The sequence below is a fragment of the Pleuronectes platessa genome, chromosome 18 (assembly GCF_947347685.1).
Source record: "Pleuronectes platessa chromosome 18, fPlePla1.1, whole genome shotgun sequence".
Taxonomy (NCBI): domain Eukaryota; kingdom Metazoa; phylum Chordata; class Actinopteri; order Pleuronectiformes; family Pleuronectidae; genus Pleuronectes; species Pleuronectes platessa.
The window spans coordinates 17,426,556-17,449,669 of NC_070643.1; the positions used below are offsets into that span (position 1 = coordinate 17,426,556).

The window sequence follows — 23,114 nt, forward strand, 5'->3', positions numbered from 1 at the left end:
AATGTCCAACACAGTCCAAACCCCCAATATTTAAATAAATAACAAACTGCAGTAAAATAATGCATAATGATTTTAAAATGTGGAGACAGGCCTTATTTAAAAAATAACTTGAATAATTTTTTTAATAATAAAAAATACCCAATATTAATATTTGTATTGTTTATTTATATGAAAATGGATGTTCACAAACTGGATTTTAATCAATTGATCAAATGACTAATCGCCAGAGCACGACACAATTGAAGGAGTTGAATTCTAAATGTATCTGTTATATAAACAAATACAGCTCTTGTGAATTATTTCGGTTGTCATGTCTTAACTGTGTCTTCATCTATAAATCAAATATGTCCTTACTGAAAAATCTTCATTTTATCTTTAGGCCACAATTCATGATTTTTCACCTGCAATTAAGCCTTAAAATCACCAAAAGATACTACAGTACTAAATTCACCGTTTTCATTTAGATATGTTGTCCAATCAAGCTCAGCTCCTTTTATGAGATGAACACATCTTATTTTGATTCTATCAATAATTTCAAGACAAATTCAGTCTGGGGTAAAGTCGCTTATTTTATAGAGAGAGGAAACATCCATGATTCAGTGGCTGACAAATGTTGGAACCTTCGTAAAAACACGTGTCTGCCACTGTGTAAATGGAGTTAATTCCCTTTTATCTGGAGCACCACCCGTCAGTCACTGCTTCCACTTTTGCAGATTGGACCTGGAGCCACCGTGGAGCTGTTACACTATCAGATGGCAAAGTGTGGTGGCGACACGCTGAGCAAGCACCTGGCTGGCACACTCCTCTGGGATGATGTTGCCACAAATGTCTCGAGTGATTGTGGAAAAAAAAATCATCTCAGCGTTTGCAGGTGATGGAGATGTTGTCTTCATGCAGCCTGGAACTTGGAGAACTTTCTCTTCCACCCGTGAAAAGAAACCAGTTCCTGTTTCTGTGCCACTCTCCCCTCCAGTTGGCTGCAGCCTGAAAGGCCTCCTTGGTTAATTGCATGTGTGGAGTGGGATCACTTTACCCCTGTGCCCTGCTCTTCAGCCTCCACACTGTTCTGGTCACTGGCAGCTCCACTGTAACAATCTCCATTTTAAAGTGGCAGGGTCAATTTCCAACCTGCTCTCGCATCTGGCTCCACAATTTAATTGCTAGTGCATCTCCAGTTTCTCCAGCTCCGAGGTCTGGGCTTTCCTCTCCTCGCCTCCCTGAGACCCACCCCCCCCCCCCCTTTAAATCTTTTCCCTTCCTCTCTAATGAAGTTCCCCTTCCTCCTCTTTCATGTTGTTGTTGTTGTTATCTTTTCATCATCTTGTAATGAATAAGTCTCAGTGTCGCCTCGGGTGCCTGAGTTGTGGTGGTGTGAAGTCTAATTGGTGACAGGGATGATGGGTCGTCTTGACAGGAGAACAAGAGGCCCGGGGTGTTTGATTCGCTTGTGAACTTTGCAGACCGTTATTCAATTCCTGCTTAAGTATTAATAAAGGCTTTACGCGCCAGGGGGAGGCCACAAGGTGCAAGTGTGTGTGCTGTGTCGATGCAGGGGTGTGTGTGTGCGTGCTCATTTTTCCTGGGATGATGATGAGCGGGGCACAGTTAAGACTTTGGTAACCGATGAGCGTCTTATGTCACTAAGGAATAAGGGACCTTGAGGGAAAGAACAGGAGAGTCCTGATGAAGAGACTCTGCAGCAGCACAGGAAGGATGGTGAGGTCAAACTTATATCTTCATGTTGTTGTAAACTGTTGCTTCTCTGAAAGCTTTGATTATAATTTGAGTTTATCTGTGTGTTGTGGTTAAAAAGCCTGAGAAGGATTGTGCTTTATTCACGGAAATAAACAGAAAGAACAACATGTTTTCACAGTAAAGCTGAAGAGATTAGTGGAGATTATTATTCAGATAGATATTCTGCAATTGCTTTTTTTTTATTATGTTTTTTATCTCTAAGCAAAACCGCTGAGAATCTCTCTGGTTGTCTTTTCTTCATCTCATGTGCTTTTAGGGATTAGAGCTGCTGGTCACACTAAACAAGACATTCGAAATCAACATCCAGGCTTTCCAGAATATTGCTGTTTTATTATTGTAATGTATCTTACAGCCATAGGTAACAATTAACAATCTGAAATTAAAAATCGCAGGAAAACAGGTTGTACGCTTCCGTTTAAGTACAGATGAGAATTCTTAATGAGATATTACGGTGTATGTGTGAATGTACCCCCTTTAGCGTTTATGTTATTTGTACTTCAAGTTACTTATATTACAAATAATAACTTTGAAACAAACATATGATAAAAACATCAGACTAAACCAGTGGCTTTTCAAACTTTTTGAGAAGTAGACCATCTCGTTTTGGCCCCTTGTCACATTTCAGATGTCAAGACAAGTTGAAAATGAAATCACGTAAAATGCTAGAAATTGAAATATGTTAAACTTCTGAATTTTCTAAAATAATTCCCAAAAAGCAAAGATTAGGAAAAAGCAAATGTGTGAAGCAGAACTTTAATTCAGTTTATTTCTCTTGTAATAATCTCACAACCCCTCATATGGAGTTGTGTAGTTAGTGTCTCTGCTTTTAACAGCATTTTTTTAACTTTCTTCATCTGTGTGTGTCTCTCTGATTTATATTTCTGCCATTAAGTCATCACCCCTGTGCACACTCGTGTACTGTCCCTGATCCGGCGGTGTTGGACTAACAAACCCGAGGCTGATAGGAGAATCCACAGTCACCACAGGCCACATGGACCAGGCTCCTCGCCCTGCGACACAGTTTGAGGTGGACGTGGACCTGGGCTTCGCTCTCTTCTTCCTCGCTGTCCTGTGCTTCTTCCTGCTGGCGACGGTGGTGCGATGTGCCCAAACGGTGTTGGATCCTTATGGCTCCATCTCCACCTCCACCTACGAGGAGGAGCAGATCACCTGAGGGAGAGCAGAGTAAAATGACTCTGCAGAACTCTGTGGAATCCAGATTTGCTCATGCACTCTTTTTGCGGTGTGTTTTCTGACCGTGCAGTTCTCAGTGGACATGATGTTTTTGTCCCTCACAGGAGTCCGGCCACTTAAGAACAAAGAGGAAGCCAATTTCCCTTTTATATCTCTTGCACAACCTTATCCATCTGAATGTGTCTGCTACTGGGATGTTACATGACATTAAATATTGATTGAAAAGACCCCACGATGCATTTCTGTTGTCTCTGGCTGGATTCCCGACTGCAACTGGGTCCAAAGCATCAGGGACGTTCACCCAGTTCCTCTGTTTCAAATGGCAATAACAAGTTCCACAGTATTTCTTTGCAAAGTAAAAGAGCTCAGTCAAAAGTGAGGATATCTGCTGTAGGGGAGTAGATTTGTATATATTGACACTGAGACACACCATCTTCTTTACTCATCTATTAACCGACTTATTTGAAGTCTGTTTGTTGCCAAGGGTTTGAATTGTGTACTCATTCTAAGTTTACTTTGCGGCTCTTACTAATCTGTGACTTTGTTCTTTATCTTCCCTTCTTATATCTTTAGTTTTCATTGTACAGCATTTTTTTTCCACACTGTAAGTATTAATTTATTATAACTTAAAGATGACTACGTTTGACTCTGGCTTACCTTATCTTACCTTAACTTATCTTACCTTGTCTTTTTGAGGGTCACTGTAATTTTGACTGCATAGCTCAGATAAAGAAATTAACTCGATACAATCCCAATATTTTGATAAAGAGAAACAATGACGTTTAAGGTTGTGTTCAGGTAATAACCAATGAGCAAATGACATGTTTTTAGTGTTTATTCTAAATGAACTATGAGTGTGACTGGCTCCCAGTACCGCGCCACGCCGCTAGGTGGCGATGGATCGCGAACAAGACAACAACCATGGCAAAGGGAAAGTAAAATGGCGGAAGCAAGGATCGGTTGAAGGCATAGATATATATCTATGGTTGAAGGAAGTTGTGTATTTTATATTAAGTATATTATTTCACACGCGTGTTATCCATCGGAGCAGAAGTACAGCGCCACACAACAACGAGAGGACGCTTCTTCTTGTGGGCTGTTTCAATGCTAGCATGCTATATTGGCCCGGTAGCTAATGTAGCCAGTGTTTACCATCACAACACACAATACAGTGATGTGACCACAGCTCTTTGTTATATTGAAGCGGAAACCCCGGAAGCAAGTACAGGTGAGCTGTTCCAGTGTTATAAGTAAAAGGTGCAGCTAACGTTAAAGATACCGAGTCGCATCCTATTGTTAGCGATTAGCGATCAGCGTAAACTTGAACCTGACGACACCTGGTGCGAGTCGCTTATTTATTAATATGAGTTTAAACTGTGCAGGTCACATTTGCATCCTTTATCTTTTATCATCAGTTTCCTGCTGCACCTGCTGTTAACACATAACTTCCAATCACCGTTATTTAAAGTTAGTCACTGTGATGATAAAGGTTTAATGTGTCACAACATAGGATCATAAGGTAAATATATATTGTGTTGTTACAGAGATTAATCAATCAATCAGTCAGACTTTATTTGTATCACACTGTTCGTACAAACAAACAACACAAAGTGTGTCACAGAATAAAAGCAGAGATGAGATGTTCAGAGCAAAATCGACCATATTTATATACAGGCAATGATATGAACAGTATATGCATGTATATATATATCGTTAAGGTGTAAATCCATAGAGTCAAACTAAAGTTATTAACTGCAGAGAAGAACAAAGTCGTTATCTATGAACTGGTGTTTTTATTATTTCAATATTTGTTACTTTTCTTTCAATTTAAGCTATAATCCTATTTGTTGCAGTTCTCTGCTCTAGGTTTTTATTTATTTTCTTGCAAGTCCCAGTTTCACTAAATCCTTTTTCCATTGCAGAAAATGTCTGCCTCTCTGTGCGAGACCATGAGTGAGACTTTGATTGAGGCGACACATTGGGGGAACGGCCCTGATGATGATCGAATCAAGAATGCAGTGGTGGTGTTGACCAGACTCCCAGAGTATAAGATCAGCGCTCTACGGCCCCCAACGCCTCCGCAGTTCTACAGTGAAGACGAGTCCCTCAGCAGCTCGGACTCCGATATGCAGGTGGAGCCCGGAGATGATAGTGACTCAGATTATTCCGTGTCAAACAACAAAGTGAACACGGTAAGGAGGGAAGCACCGAGAGCACAAGCAGCGTCAACAAGCGGCAACCACAACGGTAAGCTCTCAAACATCACCTCGACCACTCAGGGATGAAAACAAACATTGATTCTTAGTTTCAGGTGACTCCACACTCATGAAAATAATTTTTCTCAGGGCCCGAAGTGATGCCCGCCCCAAGCTTTGACCCTGAATCAAAGGTCCGTCCTAACTTGCCAGAGGAAGAGCTCAACGTGGGCATGGTGGTGCTGGCCAGGAGGAGGGCCATGACGTGGCAGCGGGGGAAAATACTGGAAATAGTGACAAAGGGTAAAAAAAGACATATGTTACTGTAGGAAATGATTATAAACCTTTTAAAACACCGGTAAGACAAAATAAATCTATAAAGGTATATTTTGTTAGGATTCTCGGCTCAGCAACAATTCAGTTTGAAAATGAAACAATATTCTGACACATTGAAGACTAAATATTTAATATATAAAATGTATATACCTCATTTTCCTTACACACAGATACGGTGCATTTTAAGAGAACTGTGGTTTTCACCTTTTTAAATTAATTTCAAAACACAATTAAGCCAAAAAATACAGAAAACATCCCCTGACCTTTTTTCTTTTCTTTGCAGAAGATGGACGGTTAAAGTACAAAGTTGGTTTTGAAGAAAAGGGGAAGAGCCTCGTCTCTGGACACCACATCGCCTCCGACCGAACACCGACGCTGGAGCAGCTGTATATCGGCGCTCCTGTGGTGGTCCAGGTTCAAACCATCAATCCCCTGTTCCAGCCTGGTATCTTAGCAGAGCTCCCAAGTAGAAAGAACCACTTAAGGTGTGTGTCTCCTTACAAAAACACCTCACAATCTCAGAAAACCCAAATGCTTTTGTAAAGCTTTGATTGGATTCAAACAAATTTTACGTTCCAGGTTCTTGGTCTTTTTGGATGATCACACACCGGTCTATGTTAGTTTACCTCTCATTCACCTGGTGTGCCGACCATGTAAGTGTTAAGTTGTTTTATTTCATTGTATTTTAGTTGGAGGCTTCCCTACTTTCTGATTTGCTGCAGTTTTAATTGGATGTTAATGCGGTTATTTGTCAATCGGAACTTAAATCACCCTCCATGATGTTTTGATAAATTCAGTGTTTCATTCATTTCAACATTACAAAATCCATCAATGCAAAAACAAAATCATTTCATTGTCATTACTGTCATTACTCTGGGCTTCTTTTCTCTAACAGAAATGTCTCTTTTTCCTGCTTGAGTTTCACATTAAAAGTGAAGTCAAGGAAGAAATGATGTCCCTTGAGCTTCTGGAAACATTTGATTGTGAAACAGCTGGAAAGGAAGTGATGCATTTTCCTGAGAAGAGCTTGATTGAAATAAACAGAAAAGCAGAGGTGATTAAATATGATTTAATCACGCAAAATTAATCATGTGAGCCCTGAAGAGAACAAGTCATTCACCCTGTGGTTTTCTCATCATGTGTGTGTTAAATGGTGCTTTTAAGGAACCTTATGGAGTTTCTGTCCTCATGTAACTCTGCAGCAAAGAGTACCTCCCTGTTTGGTGTACATTAGACTAACATAAGGTTTTTTTGGGGGGAGACGTCCATGCCTGACAGCCTGTTTGTTTTGCGACAGTGGAGGACGTCCTGGAGAGCCTTCCTGACGACAATCACAGGTGTTTCATGAAGCGGTACCTGAAGGACTGGCCCTTCCCACATTCAACCCAGTACAAAGTGGGACAGACCGTGCACGTCGAGCTGAATGGAGTCCAAACCAGTTGTGAGGTGCAAGAGGTCGACTGCAGCTTGATACTGGTGAAATTTGAGGTCAGTATCACTGAAGACGGCTGGTGCTCTTATGATTTCCTGTCGTTTCTATGTGACATGTTTTGACTTGATGTGGTGTCTATGTCTCACACTCAGACGAGTCACCTCGAGCAGTGGATCTACCGCGGCTCTGTAAGACTTCAGCAACACATGGGAAGGATATTGGATTCAAGAGAATGAAGGGAAGTGATTTCTGAATAAAGGCTGCCAGAAACAGGAAAATAAATATGATTCATCATGAGCAATTTTACATAAAATTTAACATTTTTCCAATCATGCTATACGTTTTTTGGAAGCTGGAACAACATAACAAGGGAATAAGGAGGTTATGATTTCACCCCTGTCCTTTTTTTTTGTTTGGTAAATTGTTTCCAGCTAAATTTGACAAAAGAATTCAATGAAATCCCATCAAATTAGGTGGAATGATGGAACGTGAGTCAAGAAAGATCCCATTCAAGTGGATTTGCACTATTTAATATTGCATTTTATTGAAATTAGTAGTATTGTTTGTTACAAAATTCTACATTGTTTATTGGCTCAATTGTCAGCCCCATTTAAAGAACTGTATTAAACATCCCATTTTTTCAATCCTTATTCAAATGTGTTCTTTTCTGCTGTATGTCCGACATAACAGGATTATATGCAACCATTTCATTTGCTTTGTCACTTTACTTTTATTACATATAGTGGGTTGGTCTCAGGACCGACCTGTTTATCGTATGACCGGCGGTTACGTCTTCGCTCATATGAATAGAAAACAAAGTTATAAAGACTAAAAACAAAAAACTAGAGGAGGAAAAGCTCCAAAGCAGCACCGACAGGAACTTGTCTGACCGAAGAAGGATGAAATGCATTCATTTTTGCAATCAACTTCTTATATATTGAGCCTTCTTATATCATTATCATTATACATGTATCCAAATATGATTAAGACTGAAAGTGTGATTTCCTTTATTTTGATTCTTGTGTTAAGATAATATAGGTTTCCATCCATAAGTGAAGACACAAGTGGCATTGAGCTCATAACAACCATGTGTTGTGAGGACAGAGAAAGAATGTCACAGGAGAAGGATTTGTTTATTGCTTATCTAGATGTAATTATAAGCTCATTTGTTAATCAATCAGTTAATATTTTTTCATATATTTGTATTACATTTAGTCACTTTATTGTTTGTTTCATTTTGAATATTTTTCACAATGTCATTCTAGTTTTATCATATTCATTTTTAATTGTCATTTATTCGTTTTTGGTTATTGTATAGATCATTTTTGTGTTATTATTTACTCGTAATGTTGTGGGTGTCAAAAAGTCTTTACTGAAAAGTCCCTCACAGTTCCACCTAAGGCCCATGAAGAGTTCTCTAACTGGAGTTCCCCTACCGCCCCCCAGGGGTCGGGACCTCTCCGAGCAAAAACTGTTGTGGTTTTATTACAGGCGGGTTCCGGTTTCAGGGCAGCACAGTAAAAATTCGAGCTGTTTCAGCAGACTCAGGCAGCTTGCCACAGAATCCAGCACATGCACGAGTTGATGTTCATTACCAGTTCGGAGACCCTGGTAAATAGGCTATTTATACCATAGGAGGCTAGATGGCTACTTGCTTCTAAGGCCTCAAACCAGATCGTACATAGCAAGTGAGCGTGAGGAATAGTACCAGGAAAAACCTGTGAAGAAAGACACCCTTTGACTTTTAACGTCATCCGGAAAACCCCTGTAATCCATTATATAAGGCTTTTCATTAATAAAAAGCATTGTTTGATAGCGTCATGTGTTGTTGAGTTTTCTGTGGCAACGCACCAAGCACAGAAGTGAGCTCCAGGGTATCAACAACACGGCAACATTACTGACGACATTAGCGCACGCACACACACACACACTCACACACACACACACACACACACACACACACACACACACCCCTCATGTCAGGTTAGAGAAGTGCTGCAGGGACCTCTCCCCGGGTCCAACCAGGTGGTTCAGGCCCAGTATGTATTGGCAAGTGCTTTTACTGAAAAGCTAAATTGGGGCTTTTACTTCAGTGTATTTTTGTTTATTTATTGGTGTGTTTTCTTGGTTGACATGTTTGAGTACTACCTCCATCACTGCTGAATACACACAGAGGCAAATCTGGTCCCAAACACATGACTACACATGGTCGGTGACGTGTTCAGCCACTAGTGGGCAGCCGTGAGCCTATCCCGTTGTGGGGCAGCGCCAGCATAAGGCGAAGAAGACGCCGCTGCCGTTGAAAACACCCGAAGCTTCTCTAAGGTAAGTTTCACTTTGTCGGTCTTTAACACAAATACTCACAACTTCCACATCAGGAAACCGTCATGGATGAAGATGAAGCGGTAGTTGTGGTTGTTCAATCCCGGATCTTCGTCACTGACAGACGAGGAGGGGAGTGTGATTGTGTGTGTCTGTAAGGGGGGCGGCAGGTAATGTATAGGTATGTGTGTGTTCATTTATATTTGATTGTACGTTCACCTCAAATCAACTGAAGTTTTCCAGTTGGTCTGTCAAGTTCTAGAAAACACAAACAGTTGAATGATTAAAAACTACACAAAGGGCCATAAAACCAACGGACCCACCAGGAGGAGACCACGTTGATAGACTATAGGGTTCAACGTGTTTTATTTGTCATATTCAGTCCTGTACATGAACTTCTGACTTTGACTTCCGCTACAAGAACCGTCATATCATAACATATCATTAATAATAATAATATGTTCATTCTCATTGCTCTTTTCAAATCAAAGTTACAGAGTCCTGTTCAAATATAAGTCAAACAAATAAGTATACTTGAAAATATCAGAGAATAATAAAAAGATAGTCGTAAAAGAAAAAAACACTAAAATCTAACAATCACCATCTATTACAATAATAAAAGTAGAATTGGGTCAAATCAGGGAATTCAATGCAAAAGCCCTATTTCATACCATATCACATTATTGGAGCAGAACATATTATTTGGTGGTATTAATTCTCCTCTTGTGCCATAGACTGTATATTTTATATTTTATTAGTTTGTTTTTTCTTTAAGTGTGTGTGTGTGTGTGTTGCAGTGAGAATGGAGGAAGACGAGATGACGTTGAGCAAAGCGGAGCTCCGACAGTGGATCAGAGCGAAAGTCAAAAAGAGCGGGCTGCTCCCCCCCGATGTGCTGCAGAAAATCCACGAGCTGCAGTCGCTGCTGGAGAGGAGACAGACAATGGACGCCAATCTACTGAAGCTCCAAGAGTGAGTGTTGTATCTACACTATAAAGCTAATTCACTACATTTGTAATATTTACGTTGTGTTGGCATTGTGCCTGCTGTGGGGGAAAGTTTGACTTCATCTCCTCTGCGTTGCACACATGCACCCGTCCCTCCAAGCAATACCCGAGGTTATAGATAAAGAGCAAACCTAGGGGTACATTGTGATGTCTACCCTCAAGGACTTTCATAATTTGAAGGTCCCACTCGGGGGGGGGGGGGCTTTAAGGTAAAATATCCACTAAGTTAAGAGCCACACACGTACTCTACTATTAAAACGACTATTCCTGTCTTTGCAGCATTTTATGTACCTCATATTTGTGTTTATGTTTATTCAATCCTGCTGACAAACAAACAAACACACGCAGACATAAACATAACTCCTTTGCGTACGAAACATATTAAGTTCTGCATGAAAATATTTGAATGAATTTGCATTTAAAACGTTTTTTTTTTTATTGATTTCTAAGAACTTTCTATGTACTTTTCCTGATTTCATACTGTCTCTGGGTTAATGTCCTGATGTCCTGCAGGTCTGTGGCATCGAGTGAAGCCATCATGAGGAAACAGTACTCGTTGCTGGGATGGGAGTACAGAGACACAGATTCTGATGATGACGAGAGCCGCGGTGGTGGTACTGGTAAGATGCACGTCATTTGTTTTCAATCAGGCAAACTTGCTTATTTATCTGTGAGTCAGTTCAATCTGGGACTCAAACCCGTCTTTCTCCAGCTGTTACCGGCCCCACTCATCTGTCACCAAAGCAACTGGGAAGTAAGAATCGGCAAAGAAGCAGAAAGCGTTTCCAAAGGATGGAACCAGTGGTGGTCTTGACCAGACTGCCTGAATGGCAGATACGTGATGTACGTCCACCAACAACTCCAAAGTTCACCAGTGACCATGACAGCTTGAGCGATGCAGATTCTGATGACAGTTGGGAACCAGGAAAAGAATCCAGCGATTCACAATGTTCTAGCTCTGGGTCAAAAAAGAGGAGGAAAATGTATCATGTGTCTCAGAAAAAACACGTGAAGAGGCATGAAAGGGACCAAGCCGACGCTAACACTGATGCCGATAGCAATACAGCAAAGACATTGGAACCCCAAGCTAAGAAACAGAAGAATACGGAACATGAGCAAGAGGAGAAAAAGCCAACCAAAGAATCGTCGCCGCCTGTAAACACCAAAGGTAAAGTCCACAAAAAACACAACAAACAAAAAACATGTGGCTTTGTCGCTTCTATATTACACCGGTCAGTTTAATCACTTGTTCCCTTTTGTAGTGACGGGAGTAAGCTCTGCGTGCGTAGTAACAGCTCGTAGCCAATCTGAGGACACCACTAAGGCCCCCCCCAGTGTTCCCCAAGCAGAGCTCGGTGTGAACATGAAAGTCCTGGCCAGGAGGAGGACCATGATCTGGCAAGCTGGCAAACTCGCAGAAATAATAACAAAGGGTTCGAATTTCTATAATATCTTTTTAATCTATTCAGCAGCTCGACGCGGAACACAGGGCAACACGTTTGTTCTCTGCTTCAAATGTTTTGATTTTTGTCTCGGCAGAAGATGGGAGGGTGAAGTACAAGGTTAACTTTGAAGAGAAGGGGAAGATCCTCGTGTCGGCTCACCACATCGCCTCGGAACAAGTGCCCAGTATTGAGCAGCTGATTGTCGGCTCTCGTGTGGTCGTCAAGAGTAAAGTTGATCAGAACTACTTCCCGGGAATCCTGGCAGAGCTGCCGAGCAGGAAAAACAAAATGAGGTGTGTGTGTGTCTGCGTCTCTGTCTGTGTGTGTGAGGGTGATTGATAGAGATGATCCAGTTGTTCTATTTAACTTTAGTTTTGACTGTTTACTTTCCCTTTTTCTTCCATTTACCAGGTTCCTGGTCTTTATTGACGACCACACTCCGATCTACGTTCCCTTACATAGTATTCGCCTAGTGTACCGACCATGTGAGTTTAGGTCCTTACCTATTAAAGTTGTCATTGTTGATTCATTTCAGTGACGATGGGGAAGTGCGTTCACTCCAGTGTGACGGCTGTTGTTGGGAAGCTGGGTCTGTTGGTGAAGAAGCAGTTTGGCTGATCTGGGTTCTGATTTAGGACAATCAATCGGCTTAGTTTCTTTACTCAGAGTCTGACACACAGCTCCCACGAATGGTCACCCATGCATTGAAGAGCTTATTCTTCTTGTACATTCAGCAGAAATCTGTCCTTTCAGTCACTCCTAATGTTTTACGCGACATGTTTATTTATTTATTTTTGACAGTGACCTACCCTCTGGACGATATTCCAGACAAGGGCCACCAGAATTTCATTGCGGGCTATTTGAAAAGCTGGCCCAACCCGCTGCTGACCCACTATCCACAGGGAGATATCATCGAAGCGGAACACGACGGCGTGCAGAAGACGTGTGAGGTGGTGGCGGTCGACAGCAGCTTGATCCAGGTCCTGTTTAAGGTAATTTTTCTGCTGGATTCTTTATTTAATTTTTTCCCACGTGTTGTTTTTTCCAGATTGTGTCACTTACGGTGTTGATGTGTTCTCATGCTCAGGAAGATCAACACAAGCAGTGGTTCTACCGAGGCTCCATACGCTTGAAACACATGATTAATATGAGGAAGCAGTTGGAGTTGGAAAAGGTGACACGTAAGCAATCGACCTCATCCGACCATAAATTAACTTCTTCCTCTAAAGCAAACTAGGCCGTATTGGTCTCAGGTGCTAAAGGTTCCTCACTGACTGTAATGGCCGGAAACTGTCAAACATGAAGTATTATTGTATTTAATTTGTTTTATTGTGTGTGTTTGTGCCTTAATAAAAACTTGTTGCATTTTATTTAAGTTAATTATATTGTTGTAATGTTATGAGGAACACAGCGGCTGTTTTACAATGTACATAATAAACTGCTGAAGCTTCTTTTTACACAGATAAAAAAATGTTGGCACATTTGTTGTGTTATGAATTTAACATTGTGACCTCCTGTGTGAAAAATGATCTGCCAAAACGTTGAGCCTCTTTTTTAGTATAGTATAGTATAGTTAGTATATAGTAATTTAAGTATTGAAATAAAAACTTTTTACAGACAGGTAAAATTCAAAACAGCGAAGTGGAAAAGTTGATATAAACTTTGCATCACGTAAAAAGTGTTGACAGATCCTCCATCTTAATCCTACCACTGTCTTTACAGTTGTGTTTGTTTTTTACTCTTCATTTAAATCTGCAATGACTGTATTTTTATATTTCAGTTTGATTTGTTATGAAATCTTCAAACTGAGTTTGTTTCCTATTGTTTGCCTTATTTCAACTTGAATATCCACTGTAACTGTTGTGAAATGTGCCAAATAAACAGAGTATTATTATTATTGTCTAAATGACCTGTCTCCGCAGGGCAATTCTAAATATCTTAAAAAATATTTTGGGGTTGATAATAACATTTTAAAAGGAAATAACGAAATTAATGAATAATAAATAATAAAATAGAACAGATAATCACTTTATGCACAAGTTTTCTGCAAATTGAAAAGACAAATAGTCAAATTTTATCCAAATCAGATTTAATCAAATTCAAATTTTGCCTCGCATTTGCTTTGAATAAGAACATTCCAACGTGGGTTCGAATCTCGAACTTTGTATGAATTATAAATCGGGAGCTAAGTGCGCGGTCCTCCGGCTGCGAGCAGACGTCAGCTCTTCTGATCCAGGATCAGCTGCACCGAGCGGACCGGAGGGGGAGAGGCTGACCGCCTGTTAGCGACGCAGCTTCCAACCGTCCGAGCAGCGACATAGCAGAGGGAACGTGGATCGCCATCACGGATTTCTTGTGGGACAAACACACGGGTCTCGCGGCTAAAACGGTGAATAACGACGCTGCGGGAGCCGCTTCGTGCCGTCGAGCGAGGGCCACGGTTCCCCCCTGCTAAGCTAGCTGTTAGCGGGGGGACCGTGGCTAGCATGAGCAGCTAGCTGTGTGGCTAAGATGGCGCTGAAATTATTTACATCGACTGGTGCCGCTAGCGGGACGTGCTAACTGCGACCCGCTGGTTGGAGAGTTAGTGAACTACTTAGACTGTGTACTTCCACTCCCAGTGAACGTGTTGGCGTTTGTAAACTGGGCGGATATTTTATTTGAATACCTAATAACGAAGGGTTCCGTGAGGTCAACAACGTAAGTGGCTGTGGTTCTGGTACGCCAGTGTTTTTCAATGGTGATGAAGAAAGGCCAGTGTGGAAGTGTGTGTTGTGGAGCTGTAACGTGTTGTTGTGGCTGGGGATCTAGCTAAGCTAACTGGTCGTTGTTGACAGTCGCATGTCTGCCAGTTGTGTTGTTGGTGTTTCATCAGGATCACGCCACAGTGTTGTTGGAATGTTTCCCTCTTTTGCATGTGATCGTTGTGTGTTGCGTGGCTTCGTGTGTGTCAGGCTGCACCTCAACAGTTGTCTGTTTACCTGCGACTGTCTCTGAGTGTGAACCTCCTCCTCTGGATTCACGTTAAATGTGTGTGTTTTTTCTGAATTCTTGCAGACTGTGTGTTTACTAAGATGTTGTCCTCAAGTCAGCCCTCTGGTTTTAATGGGATCTATTTAAATACAGTGTTGTAAAAGATACTTAATAATCATCACAATAATACTTTCAACAATGGTGATATTCGCCAAAGTCTGATATGTACACAGATATATTTGTGGAAGCACGGTGAGAAGGTTCGATACACAATTGATTTAAATCGGATTTTTAAAACGTTTAGCTCATGATTTTTGTGTTTGTTGTTATCTGCCCTTAAAGAAGTGTTTAAAAACCACAAGCGTCCCTCAGGAGCTCAGTCTTTAAACTTAGAAGAAATAACAATATCGACTGATATGAACATATTTTCTCTTTTGTGTGATCGCTACTGATGTGAAAACTGAGCTAAAGCAAAGTTGTGAACAGGAGTAAATGTAAAGTGCCTTTGATCGCAGGTGTTCCCTGCAACTATCTTTTCTGTCTTGTTTTAGCCGTCAGTCTTTCTTTTTTCAAATTCTTAATAATTCTTATGCCCATCTCCAATGATCCTCCAGATGCCTCACACAAGACGATTCTCGTCTTCGGACCGGGACAGTCGAAGCAGCTACCAGGACCGCTACAGAGATAGAGACAGAGACAGAGAAAGAGACAGAGACCGAGACCGAGGGCGAAGACAACGACACAGAAGATCACCAACATACTCGTCCAGCAGCGACAGAGACAGAAGAGGGCGGGGACACAGACAGGAGGGGAGCTTTGCACGATCAAGGAGGTATGTCAGCTATGTGGAAAATGTATTTCAAAGCACCCAAGTCTCCATTATCTTTTCAGCTTTGGTTGGTCTGTAGGTTTAAATAGATGTCTGTCTCTTTCAGTCGGAGTTTTGACAATCGCTCGACGGAGCAACGGCCATTTGACAGAAGATACTGCGAACGGGACCGCGAAAGAGAACGGGAGCCACATGGAGCGGCCGACGCTTACTATCCACGCGTCTTCCCCCCGAACATGTACAACTACCCACGCGGCCGAGAGCGGGAACGGGAAGAGTCGTACCGGAGGAAAGGCAGCAGGCGTAAGCACAAACGAAGGCGGCGTAGAACCAGGTCCTATAGCCCGTCCTCCTCGGTGAGTACAGCCAGCCCTGAGATTGTGTCTTGACTCTCCTCATCCTCTCTCTATCCACCTCTCCCGTCTGTTTTCACTCAGCTCTTTCTGTCTCTTTCTCTCCCTAACTATTTCTACTCCGCAGCTCCTGGAATCGGTAAGTAGGACAATCTTTATGATTTGTTTTTTGTTCTATTTTGTCTTATTTTATGTTTTGTTATTTTGTTTTTTCTCTCCCCCAAGTGGGTTTTTGCTTAAATTGGCGTTTCTTTTTGGCAGAGCATTTTCATTTTTATGCAAACACTTTTTTCATTATTAGTGATCAACCATTAACTCTTGCCGCTCCTCAGACACACACTCACTGTAGTTTTTCTTATTGCATCTTTCGTTCCACTCAATCCAGAATCTGTGGCCCTCCCCCTTTGGTAACACTGGATTTAGAAGATGAATTAGAAGAGGCTGAAACGCCCGTCCTGTCAGTCCAGGGCCACCCGTGAACTCCAGTGCAGATAGCCTGAAAAAAGTGAAAATGTTCTACCAAACATTGTGCTTAAATTCGGATTTAAACTAAAGTAGATTTTGGCATTTAAAATGTCATTGATTTACTGAAATGCAGTTTCTTTGTGGTTTATATTTGACCACATCTGCTTATTAGGTCGTTAACATTAACGTGAGCAAAGGGTTGACTTTGATATTTAGTATAAATGTCGGTTTTATCTCTCTTTGTTTCCTGCTTGATTACATTTGGTCCTCATTTTCTTTTCCATCTTGTTTTAATCTGAAAAGTCAGCCTGATAAGTTTTTGAGTAAGTTATTTCTCTGTCTTAATTGGTGTCTGCGTTGATGAATGGATGTGCCAGTTGCTTCCTTGTTTGTAAGCAGCTGTGGGTTAAAGGTAGAGGGCGGTGGGTGGAGAGCAGAGGACAACATGTGATCTTTGACTTGTTCCCTTGCACTATATCCCTATCGTTATATATTTCCTTCACGTGGTGTCATGCGTGAATCGCCCCATGACCACCAAACCCACCTACAACCACAACTACATCAACTACACCACCCTCCTCTTCCCTCCTCGTCTGCCTGTGCCGCCTGACGCCATGGCTGCGGCTGTCCCTGAAACCCCCCCTGTTCCCTTTGGTCGTGTCGTGACCTGCTGATGGCGGTTTGGGTGTGAAAACAGCGGAGCGACAGCCGGACGCGGGCACTGAGTGTGAGGGACGACGAGGAAGGGCACCTGATCTGTCGGAGTGGGGACGTCCTGCAAGAGAGATGTACTCACTGCCACTACTCTATCGTAACCCTTCTCCATATGAGTATTAAAGCATAGAGCATTTACATGACATGGGAGTGCCTGATGATGATGCCTTGCTAGAATGCTCTTCGCTCTAATAGCTGAAATAGCAGGGTGGATTGCAAGAAGGTTTAAGGAGGGATGTTAGATACTGTTCCCCTTTTCGTTGTAGGATTTTAAGCTGTGGAGCATTTCCTATGTTTCACAGGTCACATGATTTCCCAAAACCTAGAATTCCATTCGCAGCTGTTTGCCTCTGACGTGTTTTAGATTAAAACTTAGTTCTTTAACTTCAGCTAGCCATGAAGGTTTCAGGGTCTGGTTTATTTTTGTCTTTCTAACATGCACATCACCTATTTAGCCTGTTTATAGTATAACCAGTGCACATACAGACAGAACATATATATACTAACACTTTGGTTATTTGCAGGATCATTGTTTAGTATTGATTCTTTTCCCAGTTTCACACACATGCACAATGTTACAGAGACAACCACATAGCGAAAGGATGTGTTCTCGTTTTCGATGGCTGCAAATTGGTCATCAAAGAAAGGGAGCGCTTTACATTTGCCCCCTTGTCCTTAGAGCATCCGATTATCATAGATTTACCTCAACGTGTGTCCAGTCTGCCAGATTTGAGTAGGCAGCCGTTTGAAAGGGGATGGGCGCTAGCATGGATACGCCTGTCTACACTTTTGCATTTTGTTTTTTCTGCTCAAGTCCACATGTCTAATGCTCCTGTTCTTTCTTTCCCTGCTCTCCCCCCCCTCTCTTCCTTTTCTCTCTGTGTGCTGTTGCAGATGAGATTGTCAGCACTTTGGGAGAAGGCACCTTTGGGAGGGTGATGCAATGCATTGACCATCGCAGGTGTGTATGTGTGTTTGTGTGTCCCTGGGGTCCTGCTTCCCTGAACTCCAGTAGGGAATATTTACTCAATGGGATGTGTGTGCTTGTCCGGGGTTAGACTTGAGCAACATGACTGGAATAGTGATATATTTGATCCATGTTTACTATAGTTTACCACTGTGGTTCACTGTTTCCAGTAATTCGTCGTTTATGTAAAATCCGTATATCACTTCCCCAAATGAGTTATTCTGTGCTTCTCTTTTTCATTTAATAACTATCAAAAGATTTATTGTCTCCCGACAGAGCTTGAAATGAGTTTATTTTCATGGTCAGAGTCTTCAAGTAGTGACACATACACAGATTCCAGGATAATATCTTTTCACCAATGGGAGGGAGTTACTCCTTTATTTAGCTGCCAAACTATTTGCTCTCATGTTTTAACCGTGGAGGCAACTCAATTATTTCACTGTGGTTTCTGAAATCCAGGCTCTTTCCCATGAACTGCAACTTTCTTCTCTACGTGCAAACGTCATGGAACTTTGTGTTTAATTGCCTCTTACAGGGGAGGAGCCCGTGTTGCTCTGAAAATTATCAAAAATGTGGAGAAGTACAAGGAAGCCGCTCGTCTGGAGATCAATGTCCTGGAGAAGATCAACGAGAAGGACCCTGATAACAAATTGTGAGTTTGGACTGAGTACATTGCTGCTGCAAACGAAGGATGTTTACAAGTAACTAACACTGCTGGAACCGACATCATTTCACTTATTAGAACTGGGTGATAAACCTGATATAAAAAGACTTCTCTTTTGAGAGTTAACAAGAAATGTTATGCGACATCAGCCCCTTTAAAAAATCTTAAATTTAGCTGTTGTACCAGTTTATTGTTGTTTGTTATGAAAGATCCACTTCATCCCTGCCAAACCTCTTGTGTTGCTGCGGGGCTCTGTGGCTCAGGTGGTAGAACGGGTTGTACACTTATGGCAGGGTAGACGGTTCAGTGCCTTGCTCTTCCTCCTGTCTGGTTACCGCAGTGTCTTTGGGCTAGACATTTAACCCCAAGCTATTTCAGTTGCAAAATGCTTTGTGAACATCTAAGGTAAAAAGTATATTTATGGTGCCATTAACCTTTGTTTTGTCCGTTCCCTGCAGCCTGTGTGTACAGATGTACGACTGGTTCGACTACCACGGTCACATGTGTATCTCCTTTGAGCTGCTCGCTCTCAGCACCTTCGACTTCCTAAAGGAGAACAACTACCTGCCGTACTCTATCGGTCAGGTCCGACACATGGCCTACCAGATCTGTCTCGCTGTGAAGTGTACGTTTTGTTTATGTCCTCTATTTGAATTTAGAACGTAAAGACTTTAGGAGAATAAAGATACAACCAATAGAACTGTTAACATATTGCTGTTAGTTTAAATAACCAACAGGGCATTCTAAAGCGCATGTAATGATTGCAATATTGGCCTGTTACCACATGAGGGCATCACAGCTTCAGAGTGATCTCTGTTCTTAACTGGTTTAACTTCTCACGATACTGAGTAAATCCTGCCCTGGTGTATGAAGTGGTTGAGTTACTCTTTAAATTGTCATTATCTTTACAGATTATGTTCATTTTCTTTTCTAAATGTTGTTGTTGTGGTCTTTCTCATTGGAGTATTTTTAAAACATTTTATTAATATACTGTATGTAACAACATTACATTTTCTCTGAAAAGAATTAAGATAAGCTCATTAAGTGATTAGAAGATGGTTTATAGCTTTAGGTGCATTTACAGTTCAATGCAAAAGACTAAATAAGCAACATTTCCCTCCACAGTTCTTCATGACAACAAGCTGACGCACACAGACCTGAAGCCTGAGAACATCCTGTTCGTCAACTCGGACTTCACCATGTCCTACAATGTAGAGAAGGTACGAGGCAGAGGAATGCTCAGAGAACAAACATGGTGGTTTTCTGTGACACACCTACAAACAGTTTGCTCAGGAACTTGTCGGTAGTTGTGGTAGAAACTTGTGTTTTCCTGCTTGCAGAAACGTGAAGAGCGGACGGTGAAGAACACGGCCGTGCGTATGGTGGACTTCGGCAGTGCCACGTTTGACCACGAGCACCACAGCACCATTGTGTCCACGCGGCATTACCGCGCCCCCGAGGTCATACTAGGTGAGAACGACTGTGAGCTGTTGTCACTGAAAACACCAAATACCAGGAGGACACGAGCGGTTATTTCTACTAACCACAGGTTTCTTCGGGGAAACCAGTTTACAGATAAGCAGCTCTGACCTGGGACTTTATGTAGCAACAGGCTTCGTCCTATCAGTGGAAACCAGCACAGCTCAGCACCCCCCACCCCGATTCCTCTGATACAAATTAATTTAAGGGAATTTGTCCATAGGCATTAAACCTAGACCCTCCATACATGACATGTTTTAATGTTTTCATTTGTGTGGTTGTGTCCCTCAGAGCTGGGCTGGAGCCATCCCTGTGACGTGTGGAGCATTGGATGTATCTTGTTTGAATACTATCTGGGCTTCACCTTGTTTCAGGTACAACACCTTTCACCTTCTCTTTCTGCCAGCAGGTTACATCCAACACCGCGGCCTCACCCATGTTTTAAGATATTAGGTAAAATAAAAGGATCTGGGCCCATATTTATCAAATAAACATCAAACAAGCATCCACCTGCCAGGAAATCCTGACATCTTAGTGCAGCTCTTCTTTATTCCTGGAGTGTACCGGAGTAATATCAGAGGCAAAGACAGCTTAACCCAAAACACTAGCACCCACTTTCCACTCTGGCAGGCTTTGTCGACAAGCCATTGAGTGGTTGGCTAGAGCACTTGTGTCGGCTCTTATTTTAAGATAAGAGGAAGCAGAGAAGCCGCTTAAAATGTGGGACTTGACAGCAGGGTATTGCAAAACAGCTCTTGTACATGTATACTGTGCAGTACTACAATAAATACACATACATAGTAAATGTAGCAGCCCGGTAAGATTAGTCCTTTGAGGTACTTGTGAGCTCTGACTGTCTCAAATTATCTGTAGCAGCAGCAGCAGCAGTTAAACCTGATTATCTTCTAAATCAAGTCTCGTTCTGTCTTTTCCTCTGTGCTACTGAGTCTGGTTTGCTGAACCTTTTCTCTCCATCTCCCGACAGACTCATGACAACAGGGAGCATTTGGCCATGATGGAGAGGATCCTAGGACCGGTGCCCTCTAGGATGATTCGTAAGACGAGGTGAGAAAACCTACACTCTAACATATTTCTTGAATAAACACACACACACAAACAATAGAACGCTGTTCATACTGATGTCCATCCATCTCAGGAAGCAGAAATATTTCTATCGGGGTCGACTGGACTGGGACGAGAGCTCGTCAGCTGGGAAATACGTCAGAGAAAACTGCAAACCTCTTCGGGTAAGACGAGTGGGAAATGAATCAAAAGAATAGCAACCGGGGCCGATAAGGGACAAACGTGCTCTGTACTGCAAGAACAGAAGTGTCTTTGTTTTGTGCGACTGTTCTTCTCTTGACATTCACTCACTATTCCACCCTCCACCTCTTTTTTCCCCCTCTCTTTTCTGTTCCTCTCTGTCCTCTCATCAGCGGTATCTGCTGTCGGAGGCGGAGGAGCACCACCAGTTGTTTGACCTCATCGAGAGCATGTTGGAGTACGAGCCCACGAAGAGGCTGGCGCTCGCCGACTCCCTCAAGCACCCCTTCTTCGAGAACGGCAGCAGCAGCGAGGCAACGGGCAGCAAGAGCTGGGAGGGCAACAGAGACATCAGCCGGTGACCCTGGGGTCTCCAGAGACTGAATGACAGAGGAGATCAAGTTCTATAAACGTGGAACAGGTGAACTGCTGAAGGAACTGGGGGCTTCGGATGATGCGGTTTGTCATTGAGAGCATGGACGCCGTCACTTCCTGCTTGTCCATCCCGTCCCTCTGACGTCCACCTCTGCAGCCACGAGAGGCATGTTTTCATTTCGCTGCAGAGACCAAACTCACAAAAGACTTAACAAAGGTGAATCTTTTGTTGTGGTTGAAGCTTCAGTCGAGGTCAAAAATCCTGAAAGAATGTTTGCACCCTCAGTAGCCCTCTATGCAGCTCCTGTCTTCCTTTAGATTTCTGAACCACCTTCGACCCCACCCTCCGTCCGTCTTTCGATTCCATCAGCATGTAAAGACAATAGTTCAGCTCTCTAAAGGAAAGAAGCAAGACTCCAAAAAGAAATGTCTTCCGACTCTGAAGCTTAAGGAACGGGTCAGAGGGAGATGGAGCTGTAAATGCAGCGCGAGTCTCCACCCAAATAAATGTGAGCAGTTACATAGGAAAAACTTTATTATGCCGACAGCAGACCGGTGATGGTTAAATATCACATTTCCTTGGAAATTGCAAGAATCTTCAGCAGAGGCAAGTGTCTGAAGTTTTTGGTTTTGAAAGGTGAGCACTTCCATCGTAGATCGCTTTTCATGTTTATTTTTTTATGTATAAAAGGTTTATTCCCTATATGGAGACTGTTGCTCTTAATGTCCCAGATATTATTTGCCGATGAGATGATAATGGTGACGGACACTCCTCACTCACACACGGGCCTCTGACGCCTGTCTTATTGAGATCTGTTTATGTTATGCAATGCTCCTCTGGGTGTGGGTGTGACTCAGTGTGGATGGAGTGGTTGACACGTCCATGTTAATGTTCTGCTCAGAGTCTTTTTAATGGTTCAGCATTAGTCATGGGAGTTTTCTCACAACAACAAACAAGAACCTGCCTTTTGTTTCCATGTGTGATTCCGGTCGGACGTGAAGTCTCTCCATCGAGGTGAAGCACACAGCTCCTGGTGGAGCGCACACACACACACACACACACAAACATACAACTCCTGTCGACGTATTTATTTTGAGTTCCAATAGGTCAGCCCCCCCCCCCCCCCAAAAAAACATCCACCTGTAAATGACTTGTTTTTTTGTATGAAATTAAAGCGTATAAAACTGTATATATGTACCATTGTGTAGAAATAAAGTAAAGTCCTCCTTGCCAGAGGCTTACGTGTTCTGAGTATCGGTTCAGACCTCTGGTTGCTAAAAGGAGGCGTCCTGTCTTTAAATACCTGCGTGGTGTCTGAGTTCCTCTTCTAACTGTCTTTGACTAA

At 42.3% G+C, this 23,114-nt stretch overlaps 3 protein-coding genes across 7 annotated transcripts; all 3 read left to right on the forward strand.

The window, feature by feature from the left end:
- The first annotated feature begins 4,016 nt into the window (after positions 1-4,016).
- LOC128461948 (histone-lysine N-methyltransferase SETDB1-B) lies at positions 4,017-7,562 on the forward strand. Its single transcript, XM_053447140.1, has 7 exons — positions 4,017-4,177; positions 4,872-5,196; positions 5,295-5,447; positions 5,764-5,965; positions 6,060-6,133; positions 6,778-6,968; positions 7,065-7,562. The coding sequence occupies exons 2-7, from the start codon at positions 4,875-4,877 to the stop codon at positions 7,146-7,148; spliced, it is 1,026 nt and encodes a 341-aa protein (XP_053303115.1). The 5' UTR covers positions 4,017-4,177; positions 4,872-4,874; the 3' UTR covers positions 7,149-7,562.
- Positions 7,563-9,151: 1,589 nt separating this feature from the next.
- On the forward strand, positions 9,152-13,580 carry LOC128461580 (histone-lysine N-methyltransferase SETDB1-A). 3 transcript variants are annotated; one of them, XM_053446564.1, is made up of 9 exons: positions 9,152-9,237; positions 10,032-10,206; positions 10,755-10,861; positions 10,954-11,409; positions 11,504-11,674; positions 11,781-11,979; positions 12,098-12,171; positions 12,488-12,678; positions 12,774-13,580. In XM_053446564.1, the coding sequence occupies exons 2-9, from the start codon at positions 10,037-10,039 to the stop codon at positions 12,921-12,923; spliced, it is 1,518 nt and encodes a 505-aa protein (XP_053302539.1). In that variant the 5' UTR covers positions 9,152-9,237; positions 10,032-10,036; the 3' UTR covers positions 12,924-13,580. The 3 variants fall into 3 exon arrangements, with proteins under 3 accessions (XP_053302539.1, XP_053302541.1, XP_053302540.1); XM_053446566.1 differs by having other exon boundaries at positions 9,153-9,236; positions 10,015-10,206; XM_053446565.1 differs by having other exon boundaries at positions 9,174-9,237; positions 10,010-10,206.
- Positions 13,581-13,903: 323 nt separating this feature from the next.
- clk2a (CDC-like kinase 2a) lies at positions 13,904-23,069 on the forward strand. 3 transcript variants are annotated; one of them, XM_053446614.1, is made up of 13 exons: positions 13,904-14,075; positions 15,274-15,491; positions 15,595-15,844; positions 17,004-17,094; positions 17,915-17,981; positions 18,523-18,639; positions 19,110-19,276; positions 19,777-19,871; positions 19,992-20,121; positions 20,422-20,504; positions 21,116-21,195; positions 21,287-21,377; positions 21,567-23,069. In XM_053446614.1, the coding sequence occupies exons 2-13, from the start codon at positions 15,274-15,276 to the stop codon at positions 21,753-21,755; spliced, it is 1,578 nt and encodes a 525-aa protein (XP_053302589.1). In that variant the 5' UTR covers positions 13,904-14,075; the 3' UTR covers positions 21,756-23,069. The 3 variants fall into 3 exon arrangements, with proteins under 3 accessions (XP_053302589.1, XP_053302590.1, XP_053302591.1); XM_053446615.1 differs by lacking the exon at positions 13,904-14,075 and adding an exon at positions 14,168-14,386; XM_053446616.1 differs by lacking the exons at positions 13,904-14,075; positions 15,274-15,491; positions 17,004-17,094 and having other exon boundaries at positions 15,705-15,844.
- The last annotated feature ends 45 nt before the right edge of the window (positions 23,070-23,114 follow it).

Coding starts and splice junctions, on each gene's coding strand:
- LOC128461948 (XM_053447140.1), top strand. CDS start 4,875: ATGTCTGCCTCTCTGTGCGAGACCATGAGTGAGACTTTGATTGAGGCG. Junction 5,197..5,294: donor AACAAGCGGCAACCACAACG/GTAAGCTCTCAA, acceptor AATTTTTCTCAG/GGCCCGAAGTGATGCCCGCC. Junction 6,969..7,064: donor TGATACTGGTGAAATTTGAG/GTCAGTATCACT, acceptor TCTCACACTCAG/ACGAGTCACCTCGAGCAGTG.
- LOC128461580 (XM_053446564.1), top strand. CDS start 10,037: ATGGAGGAAGACGAGATGACGTTGAGCAAAGCGGAGCTCCGACAGTGG. Junction 11,410..11,503: donor GCCGCCTGTAAACACCAAAG/GTAAAGTCCACA, acceptor TCCCTTTTGTAG/TGACGGGAGTAAGCTCTGCG. Junction 12,172..12,487: donor TCGCCTAGTGTACCGACCAT/GTGAGTTTAGGT, acceptor TATTTTTGACAG/TGACCTACCCTCTGGACGAT.
- clk2a (XM_053446614.1), top strand. CDS start 15,274: ATGCCTCACACAAGACGATTCTCGTCTTCGGACCGGGACAGTCGAAGC. Junction 15,492..15,594: donor AGCTTTGCACGATCAAGGAG/GTATGTCAGCTA, acceptor TGTCTCTTTCAG/TCGGAGTTTTGACAATCGCT. Junction 18,640..19,109: donor AAGGACCCTGATAACAAATT/GTGAGTTTGGAC, acceptor CGTTCCCTGCAG/CCTGTGTGTACAGATGTACG.